We start from the raw sequence: 27491 nt of genomic DNA, 5'->3' as shown, positions 1-27491 counted from the left end.
TACTATTACTATTTTTAGAATGTCACTGCGCTGTCCACTGCGCTGTCCACAACGCTTCCCTTGCACCCGTAAGTTGTTCTTACTGTCAAAGTGAAAAGGTCGAATCAATTTATAGCCACGCGAAAAATACACTCTCACCTATCTCTATATATTTATAGATACAGATATGCATATATATATACGGCTTCTCTGTGTGTGTGTGTGTGTTTGTGTGTGTGTTGGCAAAAACCTATGTATTATAGAGTTCTGTTTGTGATGGGGTCTAGCGGCTTTTGTCTGTCTGTATGTTCTGGCATGTGAGAAGCCACAGCAGATAATATAGGGCTAAGAAATAAGCTCTAAAATTCTCAATCCCGTTTGACAGGACTTCGCCTTTCAAAGGTGATTGTGGTGAACCGCCACGCTGTCTGTCTCTGTCGCACCGTTCACCCCAAATTCCCGTTTCTGAGGTACTATTTTTAGAATGTCACTGCGCTGTCCAGAACGCTTCCCTTGCACCCGTAAGTTGTTCGTACTGTCAAAGTGAAAAGGTCGAATCAATTTATAGCCACGCAAAAAATACACTCACCTATCTCTATATATTTATAGATATAGATATACATATTATATATATACGGCTTCTCTGTGTGTGTGTTTGTGTGTGTGTGTGGGAAAAAACCTGTTGATTGTAGAGTTCTGTTTGTGATGGGGTCTAGCGGCTTTTGTCTGTCTGTATGTTCTGGCATTTGAGAAGCCACAACAGAAAATATAGGGCTAAGAAATAAGCTCTAAAATTCTCAATCCCGTGTGACAGGACTTCGCTTGCAGAGGTGATTGTGATGAACCGCCACGCTGTCTGTCTCTGTCTCGCGATTCACCCCGGCGAAGCCGGGTATTCCTCTAGTATGTTATATAGGGACAGGTTTTCTATTGATATTCGCGTTCTTCTGTCTCAGCTCAAATATATACTTAAACACTTGTTAATTGATTAGTGTATCAATTTATTTGTTCCTTTATCTACTTATTTATTAATTCATCTAATTATTTATGTAAATAGATTATTTTCTTGACCTTTTTGAACAATTATTTTATCGACTTTAATACTTGGACACATACCAAAACTCAAGTACCTGGCTGCTTTTTGTGCATGGTAGGGATTTTCTTAATGAATCAAATCCGTATAACTGTACATACACCTGTGTCAGGCAACAAAATCAATTCCAAGATGGATTTTGTCCCATGTAAAATCCGAAGAAGATCTGATAGCTTTATACGAGAAGGACCGTGCTTTTAAAATGTATAACAAGACATCAAGGCTGGTTTCACGTCCCAACAGTTCAACTGATGAGCTTTCAAAATATTGAAGATTAATTGCTGCTCCGCATAATTTTGTATGAGAAGCTAATTAAGGCACCTGTCTGGAACATAGTAAATTACAACGCAAAGCTAATTTTCAACCCTGTAAGAACATTCTTTTGAGTTCCTGTTTCTTTCTCTTTGCGTCGTCCTGAATCTTAATCCACGCATGCTGCATGATTACTCAACAGTTTGAGAACACTTTTTATATCCTGTTTCTTTCTTTCTATTTCTTCCATCTTTACTCAAAATACATGCATGATTGGCCACCGTATGATTACTCTGTCGTTAATTTCTCGGGAAGGTTCTGTATAACTATGTTAATTTGGCGTATAGAACAGATTTGTGGACATGGGTGGTCGGACACGGGAGTGTGCGCCAAAGAATGAAGCGAGTGGCGTTAAAAGATGCAAGCTGTCAAGCAAGGTAAGACGCAGGGAGAAGGCGCAGAAAGGCACTCAGGCTGTAGGAGTGTTGTTGCTATTGTTCAACGGGTGTAGACAGATGTTGGGATACGAATATAATGATGTGTGACATACTGCCTTTTGTCCCTTTTCTGTGTATAAATCGAAAATTGCTGGTTTAAAAATGGTCATAAAAAAAATTTGAAATTCATTGACGCAAACCCATGAGAGAGAGAGAGAGAGAGAGAGAGAGAGAGAGAGAGAGAGAGAGAGAGAGAGAGAGAGAGAGAGAGAGAGAGAAAGAGAGATAGAAAGATATAGACAGAGAGAGAGAAAGAGATAGGGAGAGGAAGAGAGAGAGAGAGAGAGAGAGAGAGAGAGAGAGAGAGAGAGAGAGAGAGAGAGAGAGAGAGAATGGCTCGGGGAATTGAGTTTTTAATGGTATCGAGTTTTTTGTGTGTTAGGCTGGGGCAAACAAAGAGGGAGTGTATGCTTTGATCTGAGCGGAGGGATTAAATCTTGTTGAACAAAGCTGGCAATCCGAAGTAGGTCGTGTACAGTGTTGTTATAGTAGTGTGTTTGACTGCCTCTCTCTGTTCCGCGTTTGATCCCCGGGTTCTTGTCTCTTGTCGTTTGGGAGGCGTTCTGTACTATACGTACTGTTTCAGACTCTAGTTCGTGCCAGCATTTCCTGCACTTCACAAAAAGTACATACGGATTATAGAATAATGAAAGATTGTGAATGAGCCGGTCTCTGTCATTCTCTGTCTGGCTGGCTTTCTGTCTCTCTGTCTCTTTGTCCCTCTGTCTGTCTCTCTGTCTGTCTCTCTGTCTGTCTCTCTGTCTGTCTCAGTCACTGTGTCTGTCTATCTCTTCCCCCCAATACACACACACTGACACAATTTTACTCAATATCTTATGCGCATTAACTGCAAGTGCATGTGCTCTCCCGATTTGGCCAATTCTAAAATGTAGAACAACGAGCAGAAACAGTACTTCACAAAATGTGTTCATTTTGTGAAACAATCATACTTTGCGTCTTTCACGTGTATGATTATTGCGTGAATTGTGTATAATTATACAGCTTGTCCTTGCTCCAAGTATCGTTTCCAGGAAATCTCTCTCCCTCTCCTCTTTTCTCTCCCCGTCTTCCGTCTCCCCCTCCCCCATCCCCGACTTCCGCCCTATACCCCCACCCCATCTCTCAATTGTCATTATGACAATTAAGGACGAAATATTGGTCTGTTTGTTTATGAGCTCTTCAAACAGACACACACGCACATCAAGTGCTTTCAATTATGCATGCTTCCTTGTCTAAGAGAACATTTGTTCAGCTTCATAAAGGAACATTCAGTTTCTGGGCCTGTTGTTTGGTGCAAGCTGAATATCGTATTTTTAATGTCGCTGCTGCTCTCTGATTCTTCCCAACTTCCCCGTGTCTAAGTTCGTATCGTCTTATTTGTTGTCTGTTTGCCTTCAACCAAATCCAATTGTATACGATGTTAGAAGTTTGTTCACTCTTTCTAGCTCTGTGTGTTTGTTTGTCTGTTTGTTTGTTTGTTTGTTTGTTTGTTTGTTTGTTTGTCTTCGTCATTGTTGTTGTTTATTTGTTTGCATTGCTTTTTTTCGGTGTGGCGTCTGTGTTGGTATAATGAAGTGTTGCATGTCTTCCGTTTACTCTCTTCCGTTTGCTAACAACGAATGACGTCGATGGTGTAGTCGACGACGAAGATTATGATAATTGTAATGATATTGACAACGACGACGATTTCCCTCAAATACAAATAGAAATACTTTTTTGTTAATATCGACTTATTGGGATCTGAATTCTGCATGTGCTTTCTCGATTTTTCCTCAATCCCTCATTCCCATACTGCGGTCTGTGCATGAAAAGCAAAGCAATGATTACAACTTATTGGTTTATTGATTTGATGATTAATTGATTTATTGTCTTCCCACCACACTTTCCAAGCATACGACTTTAAAAAAAAATCGAGCGATTCACTAAAACACTGAGAATTCTTGTGGACAATCTTTATGTAGTTGTATATTTGGAATGCATAGATGCTTTTCGCTACATTCTGTTTTGCAGCGTTGAATTATAACTGTTTACTTGATTTGTTTTATTTCATTTTATTTCGTTGATTTTTTTTTTTACTGTTTTTTTAAAAAAGTTTTATTGATTATTAAACTGTTTTATTTCTATGTGCAGAACGGACCCAGAGGGTGACCCCCTCCCCTTCCTCGACCCTGACTCTCCCTCCGCTGATAAACATGAACGGTGAGTGCATGACACACGTTGTTATAAAAGCTTAACAAACTACTTTTGTTTTCGACTTGTCTTGTTTTGTTCTTGGTGTGTTTATTTCGTTTCGTTTATATTCGTTTGAATTAAATGTTCAATCCAATATTTTTCATGTTATGATTTTAGTTTATATTATTTCGTTTTATAGTATATTTATTTTATTTTGCTTTATTTTATTTAAACATGTAAAGGATGAGCACAGGTCAGTAATATAACAGACTGAATAGTTTTGTTTTTGCTCTGTTACGTGTCGTTTCGTATGATTTTGATTTGTTTGTTTTAGATTTCATATTTATCTTATTTCATTTTAATCTCAAGAAGATCTTATCGTGGTATATTTATTGAATTTGATTGTATTTAAAAATGCTTAGTGTGTATTGATTTCATTCCATTTAAAAAAAACCTGTTATTGTATTTTTAAATTAGTTTATTTTAGGTAGTATTGTTGCGTTGCATATATCGCCTGTTTCATTTGAGTCTGTCAAAGTGTATAATCTTTTTTATCCAATACAATTTGTCATAAATATCGATAAATTTAGTTAGTTAGTTAGTTAGTTAGTTAGTTGTTGCTTTTTGGGTCCAGCGGACCATATAGGCCAAATCAGGACCCCAATATCGATAAATAAAAATATCAAAACGATGTGGTAAACACCCAAAACAGAACAAAATTTAAAATAATCAGCAATTCTATAAAGTCGACAGAACAGAAGAAAAAATGCAATACGTAAGCAAATTAAAGTAAGAAAAAAATCCAAAAAATAACTTGAGAATCGAGAGGGGAACCAAATTCCGATTGCATATTCAAATGAGATGCAGATGAGCGACGTTTTGACACGCGCAGACACTCGGCGTTACTCAACGCGTCACCCGAGGTCTCAGTCGCCCTGCACGCGGCATATGCAAAGCGTCAGGGGTCGGGGACTGCCACCCGAAGACAGATGGGCCATGTGAAAAAGCACCACTCTACTGTCTTTTTGACAGACCTCTCACCTCTTTGGGGGGGGGGGGGAGGGGGAGGGGGGGAAGGGGGGGTGGGGTATGGTGTCTGGTCAGATCCAGGGGTCGGGCGATTTTGGGCGAAGCTTTGAGGGGCGACTATTTTCTGGGTTGTTATTGTAGGTTGTTGGTTTCGGGTAGTTTGGGTAGGGGGCGGGAGGGCGGGGGGGAGGGGGGAAGGGAGGCGTTGGAGGTGGGTATACTTCGAATACCGTCTTGTTTTCATCATAAGTGCTACATTCAGGGATGGGAACCTTAATGGGCAATGCTGAATAATTCTTTATAATTTTAATTTTAATTTTAGAAAGACTCGTTTGTGTTTCTTTTGTTGTTTGCTTGTAGTTGTGTGTATTTTTTGTGTTTTTTGTATTTGTGCAGGGACTTTTTATATGACGCATCATTTGGATTATACCTTAACACGAACGTGATCATGGGAGTTAAAGATTAAATTTTAATGGATTGATGTTCAGTTGATTTATCAGACAAGCCAATTTTAGACTCATTGGAAAAAAAACATTGTATTTCCTCCATGCCCTTTTGACCCCACTTTTTTTCCCCTTTAAAATTGAGGTAACCATTTTTCTATCATTGATACGGAAAACCCGTTGACTGCGAACTGTTCATCCGATAATTTAAAATAAAAAGCTATACTTCTCAAAATTCTTCCAGTCAGTAAAATTTCGACATCGATTTTGTCCACATTTTGGTAGTCTTTTTATTTATCTTTCTTTTCTTTTCTTTTGTGTGTGTGTGTTTGGGGTGGGATCTTCTTTCAGTATTTCGCTAATTTATACACTGGATAGTTGTACTTCAAATGAGAATTTAAATAATGACAGTTTACCGTGTCATCACACTGGCGAAACATCTGCACACGCCAAGTGCCATTCTCACACCACCAAGTCAAGGTGTCCGTTATCAAGATAAGAACTCCAGCCCCCACCCCCCTCCCCCCTACCCCTGGTTCTCTTCTGCCTACCCGCTTTTTGCTCTGACCAGTATTCCCTGCCGGAGTTAAAGGACATCTGTTGACCACACACGCTAACACGCCAGTGCTACATTTCGCGTACGACGCGGTAACGGAAAGAACGCATGGCAAGGAGAGAAAAATGTACATGACATAATGTATTGCAGTAAGGGTGAGAATGGCAATGAAAATACGCGTTGTAGAAAATGCGTAAAGCTTCTTTTTTGTGCGCCGCCTATACATATACATTTATTTATTGTGTAAAGTCATTTCTGTGTTTATTTATCTATTTATTTCTTCATCTATAGTGCCGTTTTCTGTTAGTGTCTTTGTATACATAGTTGGGGCAGTAGATGTAGTTATGACGAACAGATTTTATTTGTTTCCTTTATGATGGTCACCTTGCATGGTCACTTTGTCTTACCTTGTTCGTCTCCGTATAGCCATTTTCAGCATAATAATTATAATGCAATAACACACAAACTATAAAGATAGTTTTACACATATATATAATATACACAAAGTAAAATGTTTTAAACTGAGTGCCTTCTTCGCCTGTATATTCCTTGTTCCAAGTTTGTTTTTTGGTTTTGTTTTTTCGTCTTTCTTGTGTGTGTGTGTGTTTTTTTTTTTCTCGTTTTGGCTCTCTCCAAAATCGGAATAAAACTAATAAAATTTCATATGAAAAAAGTTTTACAGATTTTCTTTTTTAATTTCTACTTGAACGGGTAAAAAAAAAATCGAATTTGTTTGTAAAAATGCTCTACAGAAAATGCTTCAAGCATATCGTTATTGACTCGTGTATTAACCTCTTCGTGTAACCTTACAGCAAAGCAACTAGTTACGAACCGCGTTCTTTGATCTTTGCACTTGCACCGTTGTCGTATCATGTTCCGCTAAAAATTAATCCGCGCGGAAGCAGACACTTTAAGCGTGAAACGTCGGCTAGTTCACTCGTCGCATCTCCTGCACAGATTGCATAAGTAAGAATATGATAAGATATTACCCGGCCTATATGAAGCGATACTACCCGGTCGACATGAAACTGATATCTGTTTGTTCGCTGAAGCGCGCTGCCAGGGTGTTGGTACCTGCCGAATTTGCATGTACGATAAACACCTAATCCACCGCTCTCTGAAAACGATACCATGTCAGATAATTTTATGAATTTTTTTCTTCATCATTGAGAAAAATGGCGAGATTGGAGATTAGTCCAAGGTATAACGTTGTTAAGGTTTTGACGAGATTGAATATAAAACAAAACCCGAGAAACAGCGCTCTATATATATAAACGGCGTGTGCAATTAGAGTAAGTGAGAGATGTGCGGAACCAATCTCCCGGCTCCTAAGAGAATAAGAAGCACGAACAAAAAAAGCGCCTTTCAACCTCTCATAATGTATGGATATATAGTTTCGTCTTAACTTTTTTTCAGTTATTACAGTGAACACTTAACGTATGATTAAGATATTGCGTTTATATATAGTAACACTACAAAGATCAGGACAACGCACCGTCTCATAAACACTGCTTCTGTGGTAAAAAAAAAAAATAATAAAATAAAAAGATTAAATTTTTTTTTTTTAAATAAGTGAAAGTGTATAGCAGGCCCGTTGGTGACACAAGTTCCAGAAGCAGCTGTTGTACTATGACTGTCCTGCTGAGCCATAATGTTGACCCTGACCATACCCAGCAAAGTACACTCTGTTTACTGTCGTCAGCTTTGCTCCCCATCGGTGACTGTGAGACACAGTGAGTTGTACAAAGCGGATATAACTCCGCGGCGAACAGTGTAGAGGATGTATACCTAGCCATCAGCGCTTCTTTGCTTACGGTGTCACAACAGGGATTAAAGGTGCAACTAAGCACACACTGACACTTTAAGATTCAAGCTGATGTTGTTATTATACCCATTCTGATCACCCACAAGAGTCGCTTCTTTAAGGCTACAAATCAGCTCTATACTATATAGTTTGAGTATATATTGCATAATTCAGCCAGTACCGATTTTTAGAGCTGTCTGACAGTTGTTAAATCAGAAAAAAATACAGCTCTATCACACTGTGAAAATTATGAATTCTATGTTTAAAATTTGGTCAATTATTTTAAATAGTTTCTGGCCCTAGTTATAGATCCGTGAGAGTCTTTGAGACGAGTCCATAACTGACGACAAAACACTGCCCCCGGCATTAAACTGCATGTGCCAGGCGGCCGCAAGCCTTCATATTGCTGTGTTGATCAGCTAAGTATCATTAACACATACTGCGGCAGCGCTACCGAATTATGAATATCACCAAGTTATAGCCTCTATATCTAACTCTGCCATGTGATGATTACAACTGCGACATAATAATATTATGCACACGATAGAGTCAGTGACGCATAGGTTTCGGCCGTCCGTCGCAATTCCCCGACACTACAAAACGCCTCGCCAAAAGGGGCCGACCTCTCGCTGGGGGGATCAAAATAATAAGATGGACAAACGAAGGTGTAATGGAGAGCACTAATCCCTCAAAAGACACCGCGCTACGGGGATGGGTCAGCTCGCCACAAACACCTTTCTGCAGAGGGCGGCTATGGCTAAAAGAGAGAACTGAGACAGAAAAGACAGCGTGTGTGTGTGTTGGGAGGGGGGGTGTGGAGAGGGGGAGGGGGGTGTGGAGAGGGGGAGTGCGGTGTGTGGACGGATTGCATGGTGTGGAAGGATCGGTTCTGTGAGGTGTTAGTTCACATGAGTAGGCTATGTAATAGTGAGTGAAACAATATGATGAAAGGTATGACGGCTTACTTGTGCCAAAACCTAGGGTTATCGTTTTCACGTGAAAATTAGTAATTAACAGTGTTAATTACTAATTTTCATTTTTGCCTCGTTTTCGGTCACAGTAGTCGGATTTTAAGAGTCCGCACTGAGAGGCTTCAACGCCCAGCAAACATCACTCTCACACTATTTCTAAAATATCTTTTAATAGAAGGCCTTATCGAGCAAGTAATTCGACGGGAAGATGCATGTCACTGTTTTCTGCAATAGCGCTATCCTAAACGTTGTTTTGGGTATCTTAGAAAAGAATAATCGACCCTGAAAACTTTCGAAACGAAGCTGTTCGTAGCAGACGGACTTTTTGATCGGCTGTGGTCTCACACTTTCACAGATATCTTTCAATATAATTCCTTATTCGACAAGCTGTCAGGCAGACAGCTGTACTTCATATTTGTTTCCACTACCACACTCATACATTTGCTTAAAAGTGTATTAGGGAAGGACAATCGATCCGAAAATGTTCGAACCGAGAGAGGAAAAATGGCGGCCGGTCGGACATGTGCAAAAGGTCCGACGACTAGCAGACGGATCTCTTCATCGAGACTCACACACTTTCACAAATATCTTTCGATAGAATTCGTTATTCAACAAGTTTTTGGACAGACAGTTGTATGTCACTGCTATCTACACATGCGCTCAGCTCTTAGTGTTAATTTACATCTAATTAAAGAACTATGGACCAGAAAAGTTTTGAATCGAAGGATGTTTTGCTCTGGCAGGTGAAACAGTCGCGCATGCGCATTGAGCCCCCACAGTCACGAGGTACAAGAAAATTAGTAATTAACGCGTGAAAATTACTAATGTTTAGTTTTGGCACTAGTAAGCCGTCAGGAAGCGAGCCAAAACGGAAAATTAGACATTAACACTTGAAAATTAGTTATTAACACTAGAAAATTAGTAATTAACACGTGAAAATTAGTAATTTTCCCGTCAGAATTGTAATTTTCTCGTGAAAATTAGTAACTTTCACGGGTTAATTACTAATTTTTAGTTTTGGCGCTAGTAAGCCGTCATAGAAAGGCTTGTGGCTATATCCACGGGTCCGTGTCTCTAGACTCGATGCTATATCCACGTTACTGACGTCATCGTACTCAAGGGACGCTATTCTCGCCTTATATTTTCCTGCTTTCGGTTGGGCACTTCAGTTCACACTGACTTCAGCTGTCAAATTTTAAAAGTCAAAATTCCCTTTTACTTTTAAATAACGAGTTAGACTGCATGAGTGGAATACAGGGTCCAAACGGTTCGATCAGCAGCACTTTAAGGGGGAGGAGAGGGGAGTTTATGTGATAAAATGTAAACAAAGCCGGCTGCCGTCCTACCGTTGTGACCGTTGAAAATTGCACGAGTGCATTTTTGTTGCAATCTCAGCTCTATCAACAAAATGCTTTGGAGAAAAGAAGAGTAGAGCAAAAGAAAAGAAAAGAAAGTTAAGAGGGGGGAAAATAAGTGAACAAATTTATTTCAACAAAAATAAAAAAAAGACTAAGGCTAGGCTCGAACCGGAAGTCTCATGGACTGTTTGGCAAATCACTATCGACTGAGCTACGGAGACAACGTGTCCGTTTCAGGAAAAATAGGAATCTGTGCGATACTCCTGATGACTGCTATCGATCTCGACGAACTTTTCGAAAGTTGCACATCAATGCACTCCTGTAAGGCTTTCAGTTTAGTTTGCAGGTTGTCAAAAGAATGGTAAAAACAAAATGGCGCTTGATAAGAGTGCCAACGCGAGGCTTTTCGTGCGACGATGACGTCAGTAACGTGGATATAGCCTGGGGACTAGAGACACGGACCCGTGGATATAACCACAACCATGATGAAAAATGAGCGACGACAAGAAGTGATCAGGGTGGGGTATCATGTCTGTTGTAATGGGATCATACTGATATCAATAGCGTATGCCGATCGTACAAGAGATATAACTTCTAAAGCAGGGGCTGGTATAGGTTTACGGATATGCAGGTGATCCAACAGTGTAGATGCTGCATGTATAGAAGAAGTTGTGTAAGTCACAACACAGAGGAACTTACTCTATAGCAAGGTGTATTTTTTTTTTAAAGTTTTCACTTGGACAGATATATGAACAGTCTGCGGTCGGCCAGTTGCATTTACTTACTTTCGTCAGAAAATCTACCAATCATTTTAATCAAAATCCTTACTCTCCCGTTGTACAAACGCGTGCTGCTTTTTTTTTATAATTATTTTTGAATATTTTTATTTTTCTCCTCGTACCATATGTTCATACACATTTTAAAGAAAAATTATGTCTGTTGGTCGGTTGCTTCCTATAAAATGGCAGATAATGCAGTAGCATTCAACAGATTTCAACAACTTATCTTCCCTGTCTCAAAAGGGGGGGACAAAATTGACATAGCTAGACTTAAAAAAGAAAAAGCGTCAAGAAAGCTGAAATGTCAAGGGGAGGGAAAAGAAAACGAAAATTTCAAAACAGCCAGGAAAAACGAAAGGAAGCAGAAACAACAGAAAAATATCAAATGAAAATAAAATGCATGCAGATTTCAGCGTGGAGAGTGTTTGAAAAGCACACAACCTTACAACATGGGCAAACAGACCGTTGCCTTTCATGATGGCGTCAAAACACCTTTTGATGTCCGTCCGGCTCGCATGCTGTTCGTAGCCTATGTCCACACAATCTGGGCTCGCTTCTCGGCTCGAAAAGCGGCGGCCAAACAATAAGTGTTGGTCTACATTGTCCCACTGTCGGCGTTCCTCTGTGTGCATTTCCCTCCGATCTCCATTGTCGTGTGGGGGAGAAGAATGTGCTCCTATGTGTCCTATGTGTCCTGTGTTCGTCGTTTTGTGTCCCCTCCACACACACACACACACACACACACACACACACACACACACACACACACACACACACACACACACACACACACACACACACACTCACTCACTCACTCACTCACTCACTCACACACTCACATTTTGTGTTGTCTGTCTATGTTTGAGTTTTTCGATATATATATATATATATGGCCATAATGGTATTCCGGTACGATGAGAGGGAAGAATTTTTTCGAAATGGCATTGTCGGAAAGGCTGAATTTTGCATATAGTTGTCAAGAAAATTGACAGAGACTAGAGGTCTTATCTCTGTAGGTGATTGTGTAGCACGGCTAAAACTGTGATTCTGTATGCCAAAAAAAAAGATTCGAAGGTTTGTAATGCTATAACTGTCTGCCCATAGTTCAGTTCATTGAGGCTGATAATAAGAATTGTGATTTTAGTCTTCCAAATAATTTTCTGTCAACATTTCGTAAAAATTACGACCGGAAGAAACCGGAAAAGTACGTTTTAAAGAGCGTTTGGACACATGAATGACAAGAAAGACAGCTATGAAGACAATGATTAAAATATCTCGCAAAAGGTATTGATTATATAGTATGATAATGGAAAAGTACAATTGGGAAAACCCAACCGACCAATGTATAAAAAGAAAGGACAAAATGTGCACATGTATAGTCTGATCAAAGAACAACCAAACGAGAACGCTTCTTACCTACATAGTCATCAACATTAACGGCACTATTTTGTACTGCAACGATTGTTGTGGAAAAGAATGTGTTAGACCGAGGAACTACAATTATGCTACTGTCTTTTTTAATTTGCTCACTGGGAATGCACTTCTTAGTTAAGAAGAATGTTTTTGTTAAAACAGATTATAACTTATGCACATGACTACCCCCCCCCCCCCCCCCTCCCCCCTCCTTTTTTCTCCTATGGCACCGATATATAAAAAAAACCATTGTGGTAATGTTTCTTCGTTTTTGCAGTCTTCATTAGTGAATGTAACAACAAAAGGACAGCAAGAAACACGGGACTGTATAAAGCGCTTCTCAGGGGGAGAGAGAGAGAGAGAGAGAGAGAGAGAGAGAGAGAGAGAGAGAGAGAGAGAGAGAGAGAGAGAGAGAGATGAGTAGGAGGGAAAAAAGACTCAGGGAGACGGACAAACAGACAGACAGAATGAAAGACAGAATGAGAATAAGTTACAGAGGCAGACAGCATGAAAGGAAGGGGGTGGGGGTGGGGGTGGGGGGTGGAAGAGGTGAGGGCGGGGGGAGGGAGGACAGACAGAGAGAGAAGTTTTCTTCGCTATTGTAGACCCTGAGTAATGAGATCCTTGTCCTTGCCGGCACGTTTTCGCCTTCGGGCCGGGTCGCGAGATTGAACTCTTTCGTTTCTACTTGTCTTTTTACCCGCATGAAATGGGGGACCCGAAGAGAGAGAGAGGAAAGGAACAAGACAGTCAGAGATTTGGGGGTAAATCAGGATCTCAAAATGTAGAACACGACATGAAAAAGTATAGTAGTTGAAGAAGTTTGGCATGCAGTTTTGTGTTAAAAGAAGCAAAATAGAGATAAGCCGAATTAGTAGGGTTTAGTTTTGTTTTGTTTTGTTTTGTTTTGTTTTGTTTTGTTTGTTTTGTTCAGCGTGTATTGTTTTGCTTTTCCCGCCCGCAGGTTTTGATATTAGAGGGTAGATGTTTTGTACATGGTTTTATTTTTCAAAGGAGGAAAACAAAGATGCGCCGAATAAAAAATATTTCTTGAAACATGCCGTCAAAAGTAGGCTCACAGTTACTTATTACAAATTATGGGTGTACTCGAAGATAAGGTTCCAGGTGTATTCGCGTCGGTAGTTTTTCACACTAAAAACTATATTACTTTATCAGTAACCTATATTTTTACGTGTTTTAGGGAGTGAAGAGGAAGCCAGAATAGGACGGGTTGTAGAGGTTAGCGACAGACAAACAAGCACACTTTGTGTTTAATTGTAGTCAAAAGAAAAAATAGTAAAGACACTGCAACTCTCTTCTTCGAAAGGTATACATGAATGTATGGACTGTTTTATCTTAGTTACGTTTTGCGTGTCTTATCTGTTCAGAATTCTGTACAACGTTTTACAAATTTACAAAAAAATCACGTCCGATGGCTAGGCATTTTCAAAACTATAGGCATACTTTCATGCACGTTTTGGTTTCACAGAAAGATAGAACACATGAACGTTTGGTCATGAGTGAATTTTATGCATAAAACTACTCTGTACGGTGTCAGTTCTTAGTTCGATACAGCCATGTCTCCTTGGTTAGGAGAGGTAGTTTGAGTGTCTTCTGCAAATGTGTATTGACTATCTCTAAAAGCATATATTTTGCAACATTTTGAAAAAGAGAAGCATTTGTGACTGAGAAATCACAACAGTAATTAAATTCGAAGATCATTGTGATAATCTGTTACCGTACTTTTGTTCTTTACTTGAACAAATTCAAAACTGAGTTGCTTCAGAAAGCCCCCCTGGATTACAAATCATCTGTTTGGATCGAACTGGCATACATTTCTGTGATACAGTACAATATTTCATTCGGGATTTCCTGCAGCTGTGTCTCGAAAACTGTGTTACATACTTTAGGTTGGGATACACGTGCGAAAGCGTAGACACAATGTTGAGTAAGGTGCGTCCTAGTATGGATCGGAAGATAAGAACTGGTCAACCCAGGGCCGAAGTTAGACCATCACGTTATACTTTCTTGTTCTGGCAATGGTGGCCTGAGAGTAAGTAGAACATTTTGTTACGCAGTTTTCTTGTAAACTTTGCGAAGATGTGTGCAAAAGGATGAGGGAAAAAATCCAAGTTTATTTCGCGTTCTACCTCGAATTTAATGTTGTACACTGTTGATCAATGTAATGTTGTACACTGTTGATCAATGTAATGTTGTACACTGTTGATCAATGCTTCTTTCTGTCTGTCTTTCTTAGTTTCTTGTTGTCTTTCTACATGTATCCTCCTGTCTTTCTTCATTACTGACTTATTTTTTGTGTTTATCTTTCTTTCTTTTTTTGCTGTCGAGATAATTTACTTCCTCGTTTCCCTGCTTCCTTCACTGTTTACCATCTAACAAAAGCAACTTTGCGATTAAACATAAAGTATTTCTATTCGTCATATTGCCTGTAAACACAACGTCAATTGTATACTTAAATCAACTAGGACTGACCCAAGACTATGCATACTCTAACCTACAGTTAGCGTCTGCACAAAGTAGGCACGTCCGAGAGAAAAAAAGACGCGTCAGATGTCTGCAAGGGCTCACTCTTTTCTGGTTAACTTTTTAGTTTGAGTGCTTGAGAAATGCAACTGATATGAGTCGAGGAATTTCAAGACGCTTACTAAACTACCTGTCATATCTGTCAGCTTTCTTGAGATCCTAAAGGGCACGCGCAAAAAAAGTTTACGAGTTAATGATTATAATACATACATGTACTTGAGTTAATGTCATCCGTGTGGAAGAAGTGTAATTGCGGTCGTCGCCGAAGCGACTGTAAGTCTCAAGTTTATTTTTCTCAAAGCTATTCATGGATTGTGTTTTCTACAGCATCTATAGAGGTTGTATTTTTATGGACCAACAGAGTTTTCATGTTGTTTTTGTCGTCGTTGGCGTTGTCATCGTCATTGTCGTCTTCGTTGTCCTTAATCCTGTACTTGTTGCCGTTCCTCTTGATGTTCTTGTTGTCGTTTACTCTTTTTTTCTAAACTGTCATTTCTGTTCATCTAAAGTGTCAGACACACACGAAAACACCATCAGTCTCTTGAAAGCTACTTTGCAACTCACACACATACAGAGTCACATAGACATGAATATATCATCATCTTTCTTTCTCTTTGTTTTTCTTCTTCGGGATGGAAGCCATACAAGAGAAAGTATAAGCCGCGATGTGAAAACGGAATTTGTTTTTCCAAAGGCATTTCTGTAAAGTTAGAAACAACGAGAACGTTTTGATCCATAAGTACATTGCGTTCATCGCTTCACTTTTTTGTCTCATTTATTTTGACCCATCAGTACACTGTGTACTTCACTTTTTTGTCTTTTTTATTTTGACCCATCAGTACACGGTGTACTTCACTTTTTTGTCTCATTTATTTTGACCTATCAATACACTGTGTACTTCACTTGTCTCATTTATTTTGACCCATCAGTACACTGTGTACTTCACTTTTTTGTCTCATTTATTTTGATCCACTGTGTTCATCGCTTTACGTTTTCTGTCATTTCTTCTTTGTCATACCCAGGGTGGAAGCGATGAAGGAAAAATCTAAAAATGCAGCGAGGACCCGGCGCGAGAAGGAAAATGCGGAGTTTTACGAGCTGGCCAAGATGCTGCCGCTGCCCTCGGCCATCACCAGCCAGCTGGACAAGGCGTCCATCATCCGCCTGTCCACCTCCTACCTCAAGATGCGGGCAGTCTTCCCCGATGGTCAGTACACGCACTTACATCTTGTTGAGTCTGCTTGTGTTGTTGTTGTTGGGGTTATTGTGGGTTTTTTCCCCAAATTTTTCGGCTGTTTGCATACTGAGTCCTGTTTACTTTCGTCTTGCGTTGATATATCCGGTGTGGATTTGTCCCGTCTCGTGCTCTTTCGTCCCGTCTCGTCTTGACGTTCGTCTCGTCTTTTCTTGTATCGTAAAGTTCGTTTCGTTTTGTCTTGACTACTCTTGTCCCGTGTCGTCTTGCCTTGCTTTGTCTCGTCATTTTGGCTTGTTTTGTATCGTCCCAGTTTGTCTCGTCTCGGTTTGTCTCGTCTCATCCCGTCTAGTCTCGTCTTGTCTTGTCCCCTATTGCTCTCGCCCGGTCTTAATTCTCAGGCCATGTCTTGTCTTCTCTGATCTCGCCTTGTCCCATTTCGTCTCGTCCCGTCTCGTATTGCCTTCGTTTCGTTTTGCCTTGCAACGTCTTATCTGTCCGTGTAATTGCCTTGTCTCCTTGTCTCGTCCTCTAGCTTCTTGTTCTCCTCTGGTATCAATCAATCAATCAATGAGGCTTATATCGCACATATTCCGTGGGTACAGTTCTAGGCGCTCTGCAGTGATGCCGTGTGAGATGAAATTTTATACGGCCAGTAATTGCAGCCATTTCGGCGCATATTTACCTTTCACGGCCTATTATTCCAAGTCACACGGGTATAGGTAGACAATTATTAACTGTGCCTAAGCAATTTTTGCCAGGAAAGACCCTTTTGTCAATCGTGGGATCTTTAACGTGCACACCCAATGTAGTGTACACGGGGGGGAGTTCGGACACCGAAGAGAGTCTGCACACAAATTTGACTCTGAAATAAATTTCCGCCGAACCTGGGATCGAACTCACGCTGACAGCGGCCAACTGAATACAAATCCAGCGCGCTACCAACTGAGCTATATCCCCGCCCCTGGTATCGTCCCGTCTTGTGTTCTCTCGTCCCGTCTCGGCTCATCGCGTCTTGTCTTGTTTCGTCTCGTTTTGTCTCGTCTTTGTCTTATATTTTGTTTTTGTCTCTGCTTCTCATCTTGTCTCCTTTCCTTTCGTTCTGTCTGCTGTCATGCATTCTCTGCTCTCTTCTGGTCTCCGATTCTTTACGATTATTGTCAGTTTTGTATTGCCATTTGTTGTTCTATCTTGTCTTGTCTTTTATTCTCTTTTCAACTCGTCTCATGTTTTTTCTCTCTTCTTTTCTCTTTAAAAAAAAATATCTTCAATTCTTTTTCCTTTAGATATCGTCCTTTTCCATGTTGAGTGAAGTATGTTTATGTCTCGTATCGTCTCACCTTATCAACTTGATTCAAATGAAAAGTGGTCAAAATGATGCCCTAATTCAGAGCGATAGCGCCCACTAGCCTTCATGATTGTTATAGTGTTACAGGTCATGACAGGCTTGTAACAGTTATGATAAGCCATTTTGAAAACAAAAGGGAAGAAAAACAAGAAAGCTCCCACGGAATGTCATGGTACGCCGCAAAATGTGAATTGCTTTTGTTCTTAATATTACTTCTAACGAACTGGGTAACCTTAGTGGCTACATAAACGAAGGTAGTGTAATTCTTGCAGATAATCTGATATCGCTGGATGTCCCGTCAGAGTATCTCGTAAGCGATCAGTTTGTGGAGATCTCAGGCGCTGGTATCTTGGCCCTCTGTAGTCAGTCTTCTCTCTCGCTCCCTCTGTGTAAAGCACCGTACGCACATGTTTTCTACCCACGGCCCTTCTTTTTCCTCTCTTGATCTTCCTATAGCTACGACAGACAAGGTTCGTTTAGTTAGTTTTTCAAAACACAAAATTGAGACCACCATGAAGGTTTAGAGCAAAGTACATATAATTTTGAACCAGATTTGACTGAATGAGTCGGGGTGTACATTGAATGACAAAACATAAGTTATTTGAAGAGAAGGATCCCGTGTTTAAATGTTGTATGGAAGTATGAATTGTATTCTTTTCTCCACCATACACCAAACCCAAAGAAGAAACCAATCAAATACACCCGAAACCAAAAACAAAACAAAAACAAAACCGTGCCTGGCAGTTATTGGTGGGCCTTGAACATAAACCCTGTGTCCAAAAAAATGTTCAAGAACCAAATTTTCTCTTAGATAATAAAACAAATCAACGCAAAAAAAATGTGCACATGTGTTCTGTACCAGACAGTTATTATAGTGTCTTGTCCATTAGGCCTCGAAAGGTTTGTTTTTATCCAGCACACACACAGTAGCAGGCTGTAGAAAGCCTAGCGGGTCAGATGAGACCCCCGTGTGTTTGCTTACACACTGTCGTGGCTCGACATGAGAAAGAAGATGGCCGCGGCTGATTATGAAATGATATTGACTGCCGGTGTGCTTCGGTACACACACTCGTCACCCGTATACTCGCTTGCTTGCTGCTGTGTTTGTAACGGTTAGGTTGTGTACAATGAAGTCGAAATTATGTTCAAATTTCAATATTTGTCGTTGTTGTTGATAGTGTTTTTCGTGGGTTCTGTTGTTTTGTTCTGTCTTTTAACTGAGGTTACGGGGGGGGGGGGGGGGGGGGGGACGGGGGGTCCTATGTAAGTTTGGCGTGTCGGCGGGAATGAGAAGTGAAAAACGGAAAGGCCACCGTATTGAATGAACATGCCACTATGGATACTTTTAACTGAGTTACTTCTTGTTGTTTTGTTAACATGTATACATGGAGCATACTTTCATGGCACTCACCCACATGAGTTTTAATCTAACACGACAACGACACCTCTGGAGAACTCAGCATTTGTTGAGGTCATGGGTTTCTTCGACCGCAGGTTAAGATCAACCATGATACGTATTATTTACATCCATTGAGCTACATAATGATGACATAATGATGACAACGTTTACACACAAAGTGTTCAGAGCTGAAGAGTCGTTCGATCCTCAAAAAAAGTTAATAAAAGTTTACACTGGTATTGCAAACAAAATGAGACTTAAAATCGGCCACGATTAAAATCACTTAATATGATTGCATTAATGCTGTCAGTAACGGACGGAGAAAACCACCAAGTTACACCACCCAATTTTACAGTACTGTGTGGTTGTGTCTCATATGCTTTTAATGTTTCGCCGGATTGTACAAACCAAAAAATATAAAATAGAGAAATTAAAAATAGAGACCATTCTTTGTATACAAGTATAACTAAGAGCAAAACGCCACAGAGAGTCGAGCCGAGTAGGAAAGAGAGTGGCAAGGTAAATAATGGAGATGTTAACATTTTAGCATGCAACCCGATCCGGCCCAGCCAATTCTTGTCCCATCTAAAGCAAACTTGGTGTGACCACCTCTTGTTTCTTATCTCCTACCATCTCTGCCCCGCTGCAAAAGGGCCTCTATTTGCCTGCCCAACTTGTGTTTCAAATACATCCGGGGTGGCACTAATTTTTTTTCTGATTCTTTTTGTTCTTTTTTTGTGCTAAATTTTTCCTTTGAGTACTTTAGTGTTTGTTGTACTGTGAGTTTTTGTGTGTGCGCTGGCTAAAAGGTCTTTCAGAGTGTGTTTAAACGCTGTATCGATTTTTTTAGGGAAGTTTAGAGTGAACACGTACGTCAGAGTCATCATGAGGTTCAGGCAAAAAGTGTGAAGAGGAAATCCCTCTGCGGTCATTTCGGTTCAGTTATATGAGTGCTGTCGTTTTTGTTAAATGTATAACGGTTTCAAATACACAGCCAACATCTTTAGCATTTTAGATATTGATATCATGATGTTTGTCTTTCTGTGTTTGCGCACTTTAAAAAATTGTTTTTATGTGAATGGTGTATAATAATGAAGGGATTTACTAGGATGACGCCCGCTTCAATTGTGCAGGAGCCTTTTCGCACATCGTTGTTCTCTTAAAATGTTCAGTTAGTGCTAGCGGTTTTGATTTCCCAGTTCCATGCCTTTTCGTGAAAAATGAGTAAAGCGTCCAATATGTTCTAACAGTATTTTATTTTAACTGCAACACACCTCTCCCAATGACCTAACAAGCAACCTGCTATATCGCCGTCATATCCTGGTTTAATCCGTGGTGATGTTATAACTGTATCCGTTACCTCATATAGTTGAAGAAAACGCTTAGTCGTAGGTTTTGTTTCTGACAGGCCTCTCAGTGAAGTGTGCTAATCTGGACAACCTCGAGGGCTCCAAGTCAGCTCAAATTTCGCTCTGCGGGAATACGTTTTGCATATGTGGGTTACTTGCATATATACGTATGACGGAAGCCAACGTGTTTGTATACATCGTGACCTGACTGTACGAGGGCTGTGTGAGACGTATCTTAAAGCAGAACATTAGGAGAGTGATCAGCTCAATCGCGATCGATTAAAACTCAAGTAATTGGCCCCAACCACTCTTCCCCGGGCCCCGCTCATCTTCGCAATTCTCCTCATGGTCCTTCCTGCCCACCACCTTTTCATCGTGGCTGTGAGCATTTGATGTGTGGTTATACCCGAGTGTGTATTCGTCATGCGGCACGAGAAAGAGTCAGGTCATCTCCATTTGAATTCTTCTCCAAACATCTCTGTTTTTCCCTTTAATGGACTCTTCGTTCTGTTTCTGTTTGTTTCAATTAATGCTATTTCCGTGAGGCTGGAAATACTGATTAAACAGTGTGTAATAATACCACGCAGTCATCAGTATCTCGGGATCTAGTGCACACACCATGCAACGGTAGATAAAACGCGTACAAAGTCAGTTAATAACAAATCCCTATCCCAGTTCTTTGTTTCAACAAAAAAAACTAGGTTATAAACATCACAGCGCTTCTGTCAACGAAAACTGCTCATAATTAACTGGCGTGGTCAGTACAATTAATCAACACGATGACCCTGGAATGTAGGGGTTATAGTGATAGGTTCTGGAAAAATAGGTCATAAAAAGTACAGCGCATGTATTAACCAAAATCGATTGGAATGAACAGGCGTAGTCGTACTGTAGTCCAGAATATAGCTACTGTACTATTAATTCACACGATAACTCTGGAATATAGGGGATGGGTGGGCGATAGGTTCTGGGTTCTTTTTAATGAGCGAAACAACTTGGTAGGCTTTCAACATCAGAGCGCATTTATCAACGAAACATGCTCGCGCAATCGTATTGTAGTCCAACATAGGATTGGATTGGATTGGATTGGATTGGATAAGATTTACAGTCCAGTGAGGTTACCCTCATGGAAATTCGGGCTGCTTTCTCCCCGGGGAAAGCGAGCTGCCATACATACGGCGCTACCCATATTTTTATTTTTTTTCCTGCATGCGTGTATTCATGTTTCCTGAGACTTAATGCCGTGTGAGATGGAATTTTTTACTTCATTCCAAGTCCCACGGGTATTTGATGGACATTTTTATCTATGCCTATACAATTTTGCCAGGAAAGACCCTTTTGTCAATCGTGGGATCTTTAACGTGCACACCCCAATGTAGTGTACACGAAAGGACCTCGGTTTTTCGTCTCATCCGAAAGACTAGCACTTGAACCCACCACCTAGGTTAGGAAAGGGGGGAGAAAATTGCGGCCTGACCCAGGCCTGAACACGCAACCTCTCGCTTCCGAGCGCAAGTGCGTTACCACTCGGCCACCCAGTCCCATATATATATATAATTACTGTACCATTGATCTACACGAAGACTCTGGAATCCAAAAGGGGTATGGATGAGCGATGAGTCCTGGATTCTGCCAGTCAGTGTTTGTCTTTGGGTGTAGGGAGGGGAGGTGACTGCTGACACAAGGGAGATAACTCCAGCGCAGGGTTATTGTTTGGACAGGCTTGGCGCTCTGTTGTCATATGCATCCAGTGACCTTGGCTTGGCGAGGAAGCGTCATTGACTCAGTGCTTGTAGTGGCTGTAATGCCAATGTAATGCTGGTGCCAGTGTATGTTGTTGCTAAATTCGGCTAATTTATCAGAGATTCTTGATTTGTGCTTTATCAAGGGTTTCTGTCATTACGTTTTTTGTTTAAAGGGCAGACAGCGTGAGCTGATATACACAACTCAAGAACTACTACTTCGATGCATGCACAGATATTTCAAACCAGCACTCACATTTAACTTTGAATGTTGATTGTTGTAAGCACGATCAGTGTGATTATCGATTGCTGTATATACACGGCAACAACACAAATTTCAAACATCCCATTTCGATGACTTAGTGAGTATTAGTTCACTGCGAGGATTTGTTGTTGTTGTTAGTTTCTCATTTATTTTCAGTCCCTATTATTTTGATTTAAAAAAAATTATATTGTTAGTTATTAATTATTGCCGGAAGATTATTACCAAGCCATCTCTCTTACCAAACTCGATGCACTATACACCAACAACTCACCAAGCCTCCTTTCTTACCACATTCGATGCACATGACGACAACTCTTGAATAACAAGAATTGTTGAATGGAACTGAACTTTTTGTCAAGATCGATGCCAGGAGCGAGGAGTCCCAAACAGAGGGAACATAATTTAGCTAATTTCTAAAAATGGCCCCACGACTTTCCCACACTATGGCGAGCGGCATGGTTTCCCTGTATGCAGTGTGACATCGTTCGAATGTCGCCTTTGGTGTTCGGGTTTTTAACGCTTGGGCGTCTTTCTGGCTTTTGGAATGACGCAGGTTTTTCAGCGAAAATGAAAAGGCTTTAACGATGTTGCATGCAAATAATTGTGTTATTTTGCTGCGAAGCACGTTGTTGCTTTGCTTTCTAACATTTGTTTTAGTTTTTCTGATATCTTCTCTTGATCGAACCAGAGTGAATATTGCTTTGACCGCCCTTTTCGAAACCCCCTTCCTTGACCACAAGAAGTGAAACAAATTAAAGACAATTTGAATTCCAAGTAAATAAAATTAAATTGAATTGTGAAGGCAGGGCGTTGTTCGTCAGTTAATCAGTCTTTGGCCCTCTGCTGTGTTCCTTACAGTCTTCCCTCGTTCACCCTCGATCAAACCATTGTTGGACACAAGACTTGCCACGCTGTTGCCCCCAGGAATCTTGTCTCAGGGTGATCACTAATTGCCGCTCGTTTCTGCCACCATTAAAGAGCTGCAGGCGTCATGGCGGAAAACAATGAAGCGTCACGCATAGTTATTGCCCCTTCCTTAATACTTGCCTTCCGCAAATTATCTCCCTTGCCTTCTCTTGGTTGATTCCCCTTTATTCTCCTGTTTTTTAGGAGTGACGTTTTGCTGACTTTTGAAACTTTGAAATTTTGCTTGTTTGCTTGTTTGTTTCTTTTTTTCTCTCATTCTCTTTTTCTTTCTTTCTTTATGTGTGAGACAAAGGAGACAGAGGGGGTAAGGAGGTAACTTTGTATTGTGAATTAAAAAGATGCAGCAAGTGACGTGATTTTTACATTTGGTAGTACATGAAACACGTAACGATCATACAACAAAGCAGTTGAGTTTCATATTTTTATGTATTGAAAAATCATTGTCCAATCGCCTATCCCCACCTCAGTGTCTTCCTATCCTGTGTGTGCAACATCAGAATGCTGTTACGGATATTTGTCCTGGGGAACACGATCACTGTTATTTATTTTGAGTCTTTTTCAAGAATACACTCTAATTGTAAGCTCATAATATTACTTAAAAACTGAAATTGTTTAAATCTGTGCTTTCTTGGACCACGTGTAAATTGGGTATCGTATAACATCGAGCCGCATAGAACAGAAGCCGAAATATTTTTTTGGACTTAACACCTTACGAACATCCAAGAAAACCTATCAAACTAATCAACTAAGGCCATCAAAAACACCGCGTATCATGTGAAGAAGTCTGTAGACAAAAAGGATTATAGCGCGTAGCTAGCGGGACATCACTCTAATCCCATTACCGATGCAGGGCCCTTTTCGCTACCCGTGTTAGATAAAATAATGGATGTGCTTATCCCCTTTTCTCCTTGCGATAACCGCACAAAGGCGATAGCCACGGCAATAGGGCACTGATTTATCTGTCTCGGGTCTTTTCGCCTTGGCTTGGGTTTTTCACGGTGAAAGTGGCAAAGGCAACGGGGCTGAAGAGTTATTGGTCCTGGGGGAGAGGCGTTGTCAGCGGTTATCGCGCGGTGTTTGTGCGGCAAATTGGTGGTCGTTCTGATAGCACTGCTTGTCGCGAAAGGGTTAATGGCCCGGCTGCAGATTTAATGAACTTGGGCCCGTAATTCACAGAACTGGAACTGATGTATGTAGCAGACTTGTACGGCGTCCTTTGCGCTTAGGGGGTCTTTCATTCTCACTCCTTTCAGTGTCACATCGCTGGTTGTAGGTTTCTGTCTCAGTGTTTGTTGTACTGCCGCTTTCATTATTTTTTTTAAATCTATGTTCGGGCACGGCAATATTGTATGAAACGTACATCTGCAAAATAAGTTAATAATAGAAAGGGAACGAGTACAGGAGTGAAACCATGCCTTTTTCAGAAATTGTCACACTCTCAAAGACAACTTACATTTTAAGATATTATATGAAAAACATGCTCATGCTATCTCCCTGGCTAGGGGGGGGGGGGGGGGTCTTGTTCTCTCTTTTTTTTTGGGGGGGGGAGGGTGTGGGAGTGAGGGTGAGTAGATGGGCAGTAAAGACAGCATTATATACATGTAAATCATAATTTCAGCGATGTCATCTTGAAAGTCTCTCTCGATGTAGTATTTGTTGTTTTTTTGCGGTGGAAAACGTCGTATCTGCATAGGCTTGAGGGTGGCAATGTCGAACATAAACTGATTTGGACAGAGCGAAGTTTCTGCAGTGATGCTCAGAATCTCAAAGTAGTTGCGCAGACAGGGAGATGACGGGCACAGTGCTCTGATCTTTAAACCATCACACCTCTCCTGTCAGTCAGCCCGCTGTCAGCCTCATGGGAAGAGGGTGTGAGGCACCGAGATAAATAGACTGGGTCACGTGGATAAGCATCCTCTGATTGTCTCGATAAACTTCGATGATGAATTTTTCAGCCCTCCAATTTTAAACACATCCATGCGAGCTTGTTAAACGGCGGTGGATGTCACCGTACCTCGCTGATAAAACGTTCCAGTTTGGATAGAACAAGAGATTGCGGATCTCTTGGGTAAGCGTGGTTTACAAGAGTGTCATGGCAGTCTTTGTTTCTCTTTCCGGTCGCTTTCTTTCCTGCCAAACGCAGCCCCTTCCTTGGCTTCCCACTTCTAAGCCATCCTCACAATTTTCCGCAGCTATGACTTTGAAAAGTTAACGCGTATGTTGCTCAGCCCACGAGACGGACCAAGCTGAACTAGTCCAGCACACGGCAATCTAATCTATTTATTCTTACATTCTTTCCACAGCTAGGAGTTTGAATATTTGAATTCTTGTTCATGGCTTCAGATGTTCTGATCTGCGGCGTTGTGCCCGAGTAAGCTCAAAGCACACACAAATCTGTCAAGACACTTTTCTTTAGCATTGGATTTTCAGCTGTTATAAATACGGTTCAAGCTGTTCAGTTGGTGATCTCAATATAACTAAGCAGGGGATATTTCAACAGTAAAGCTTTACTTGTTATCAAAATCTTCTTGACTTCACTCATGTGTAAAGCCTTGTTACAGGTCATGGTTATAGTATCTTCATACTTTTTGTATTATGTCGTATCTTCTCCTTTATCCACTGGTTTAGTAGTGTTCAAGCCTTCAGCTAGCTTCGACTGACATGAGGTCGAGCACTTCGCCGAGCAGGGCGAGTTTTGTCCGGCAGTGTTTGCCGACGATTCTCGCCGACAATTCTTTCATTCATTCCCACAATTGCGCTTCCAGTCTGCACCCTGTCTCAACACGTCCAAGTGGTCTCCATTGTCTCAATGCTAATCAGTTTCTCGCACTCCAAAATCCATCCATGCAAATCGTTTGTTTGTTGTTGCTGGCTCTCTCCGGCTGAGCCCTCGAAGAACGCTTGCATGCTAATTCCTTCCCCCTTTTTCACGCGGAGAGATTATCCGCACGTTGGTCGTGCGACTGCGCCGAGTTTTAATATGCAAAACGCTCGTTCCAACAACCAGCCGCACTACCCCGGGTCGCACAATAAATTAATTTCGAGCAGATTTGATCCTCTTTTCAAACAGGGAATGAAGAGCGCTGGCTGTTAACTGTCGTGTGTCGCTGTCAAAATGCCCACTTGAACATGACGGCGGTATGTCCATCAGACATACTTGAAATGCTTCCTGCCATTGAATGAATACCCTCTCTATAGAAACATATCCCCCGCCATACTCCAAAATGAAGACCTGTAGGGCACCGAGTTTCATTGTCATATATGATGATGAGAGTCATTTTACTGTCACGTGTCATCGATGCTAGTAAATTGAGTTGGTAATGCGATTGACGATGAACTTAATCAGAAATGAATAAATGTAAAGCTTCATGCAGTTCTTTCTGTTGCGGGACAGAGAATATGGTCAAGTCTTATCAGATGCTCCTGGTCATTTCTGAAGCAAAATACGTTTTTGTTTGTTCTGTCAAGTATATTCTACGGTATCATCTTTGTTTCTTCTTTAATTTAGGGTTCCCATTTGTGTTTTTCTTTTGAGGGGAAGTGGAGGGTATTGCAATTTCTTGGTTTGATTCTTTATCAGTGCCATCTGCAAAAGAGCTGAAATAAATGTACAAAATCTGTTTATCATTTGAATACCACGCTTTACTGTTTGTCCTCCCGGTCTCTGACTCATCTTTTTTTTAAATTTCATAAGAAAGAATCGATGACAGTTTTCTTAGTTTTGAACATGGCAGATAGCACTGCCTCATATTTGAACTGACTAGTCTTGTCTATTTATTCTTATAGGCTTAATATACATGTGATTATCTTGTCCCCTCCCCGCCCCCCCTCAACCCCCCCCCCCCACCCCCACCCCCACCCTCAGCGTATATTTTTGTGGAACGTGTGGTATTTGTGTTCAATTTTGATCTTCCTTATACGAGTCACATTTTTCAGCATTTACGGAGACTTCTTGCAACTGCTCGAAGACTGACTTTGTGTCTGAACCTTTCTTCAATATAATACATATGGTCCGTACCCCCATATGTGACCAACTCAGTCATTTTAGACCTTGTTTGCACGCAGACTAATTTTCGCCAGCAGTCACTGACTTGCTCCTTTGAATCTCCCGTATTGGCTTTTCCACTTTCTCTCATTTTCTCCCTAAGCCCTGTCCTCGATGACCTCTCTGGCGTACACCGCCATGATGACCACCACTCCAATATACTGACCCTTAGGTGACCAGCTGACACCAAGGTATAGTCATCCCCATACAAGCCACGACAATCATCTCATGCATTCCTGCTATGACTCGCTATGCACCATTTTCTCTCTACACAAACCTTTGGCCACTCATACATACGACCACACAGGCACAAGTTTCTTGTTTCTATTCT

The 27491-nt window shown here is 40.9% G+C and overlaps 1 protein-coding gene across 1 annotated transcript in view; it reads left to right on the top strand.

Moving 5' to 3' along the window:
• LOC138962400 (protein single-minded-like) overlaps positions 1-27491 on the top strand; it is a 71826-nt gene that overhangs the window by 5646 nt on the left and 38689 nt on the right. Inside the window, exons 2-3 of the mRNA XM_070334204.1 lie at positions 3952-4020; positions 15913-16097. Of these exons, the coding sequence (XP_070190305.1) occupies positions 15923-16097 (175 nt within the window). The 5' untranslated portion in view covers positions 3952-4020; positions 15913-15922. The remainder of the gene's footprint in view (positions 1-3951; positions 4021-15912; positions 16098-27491) is intronic.

Source organism: Littorina saxatilis, linkage group LG3, assembly GCF_037325665.1.
Source record: "Littorina saxatilis isolate snail1 linkage group LG3, US_GU_Lsax_2.0, whole genome shotgun sequence".
In the NCBI taxonomy this organism is placed as follows: domain Eukaryota; kingdom Metazoa; phylum Mollusca; class Gastropoda; order Littorinimorpha; family Littorinidae; genus Littorina; species Littorina saxatilis.
The sequence above is the reverse complement of the archived record's forward strand: the minus strand, read 5'-3'. Positions and strand labels throughout refer to the sequence as shown.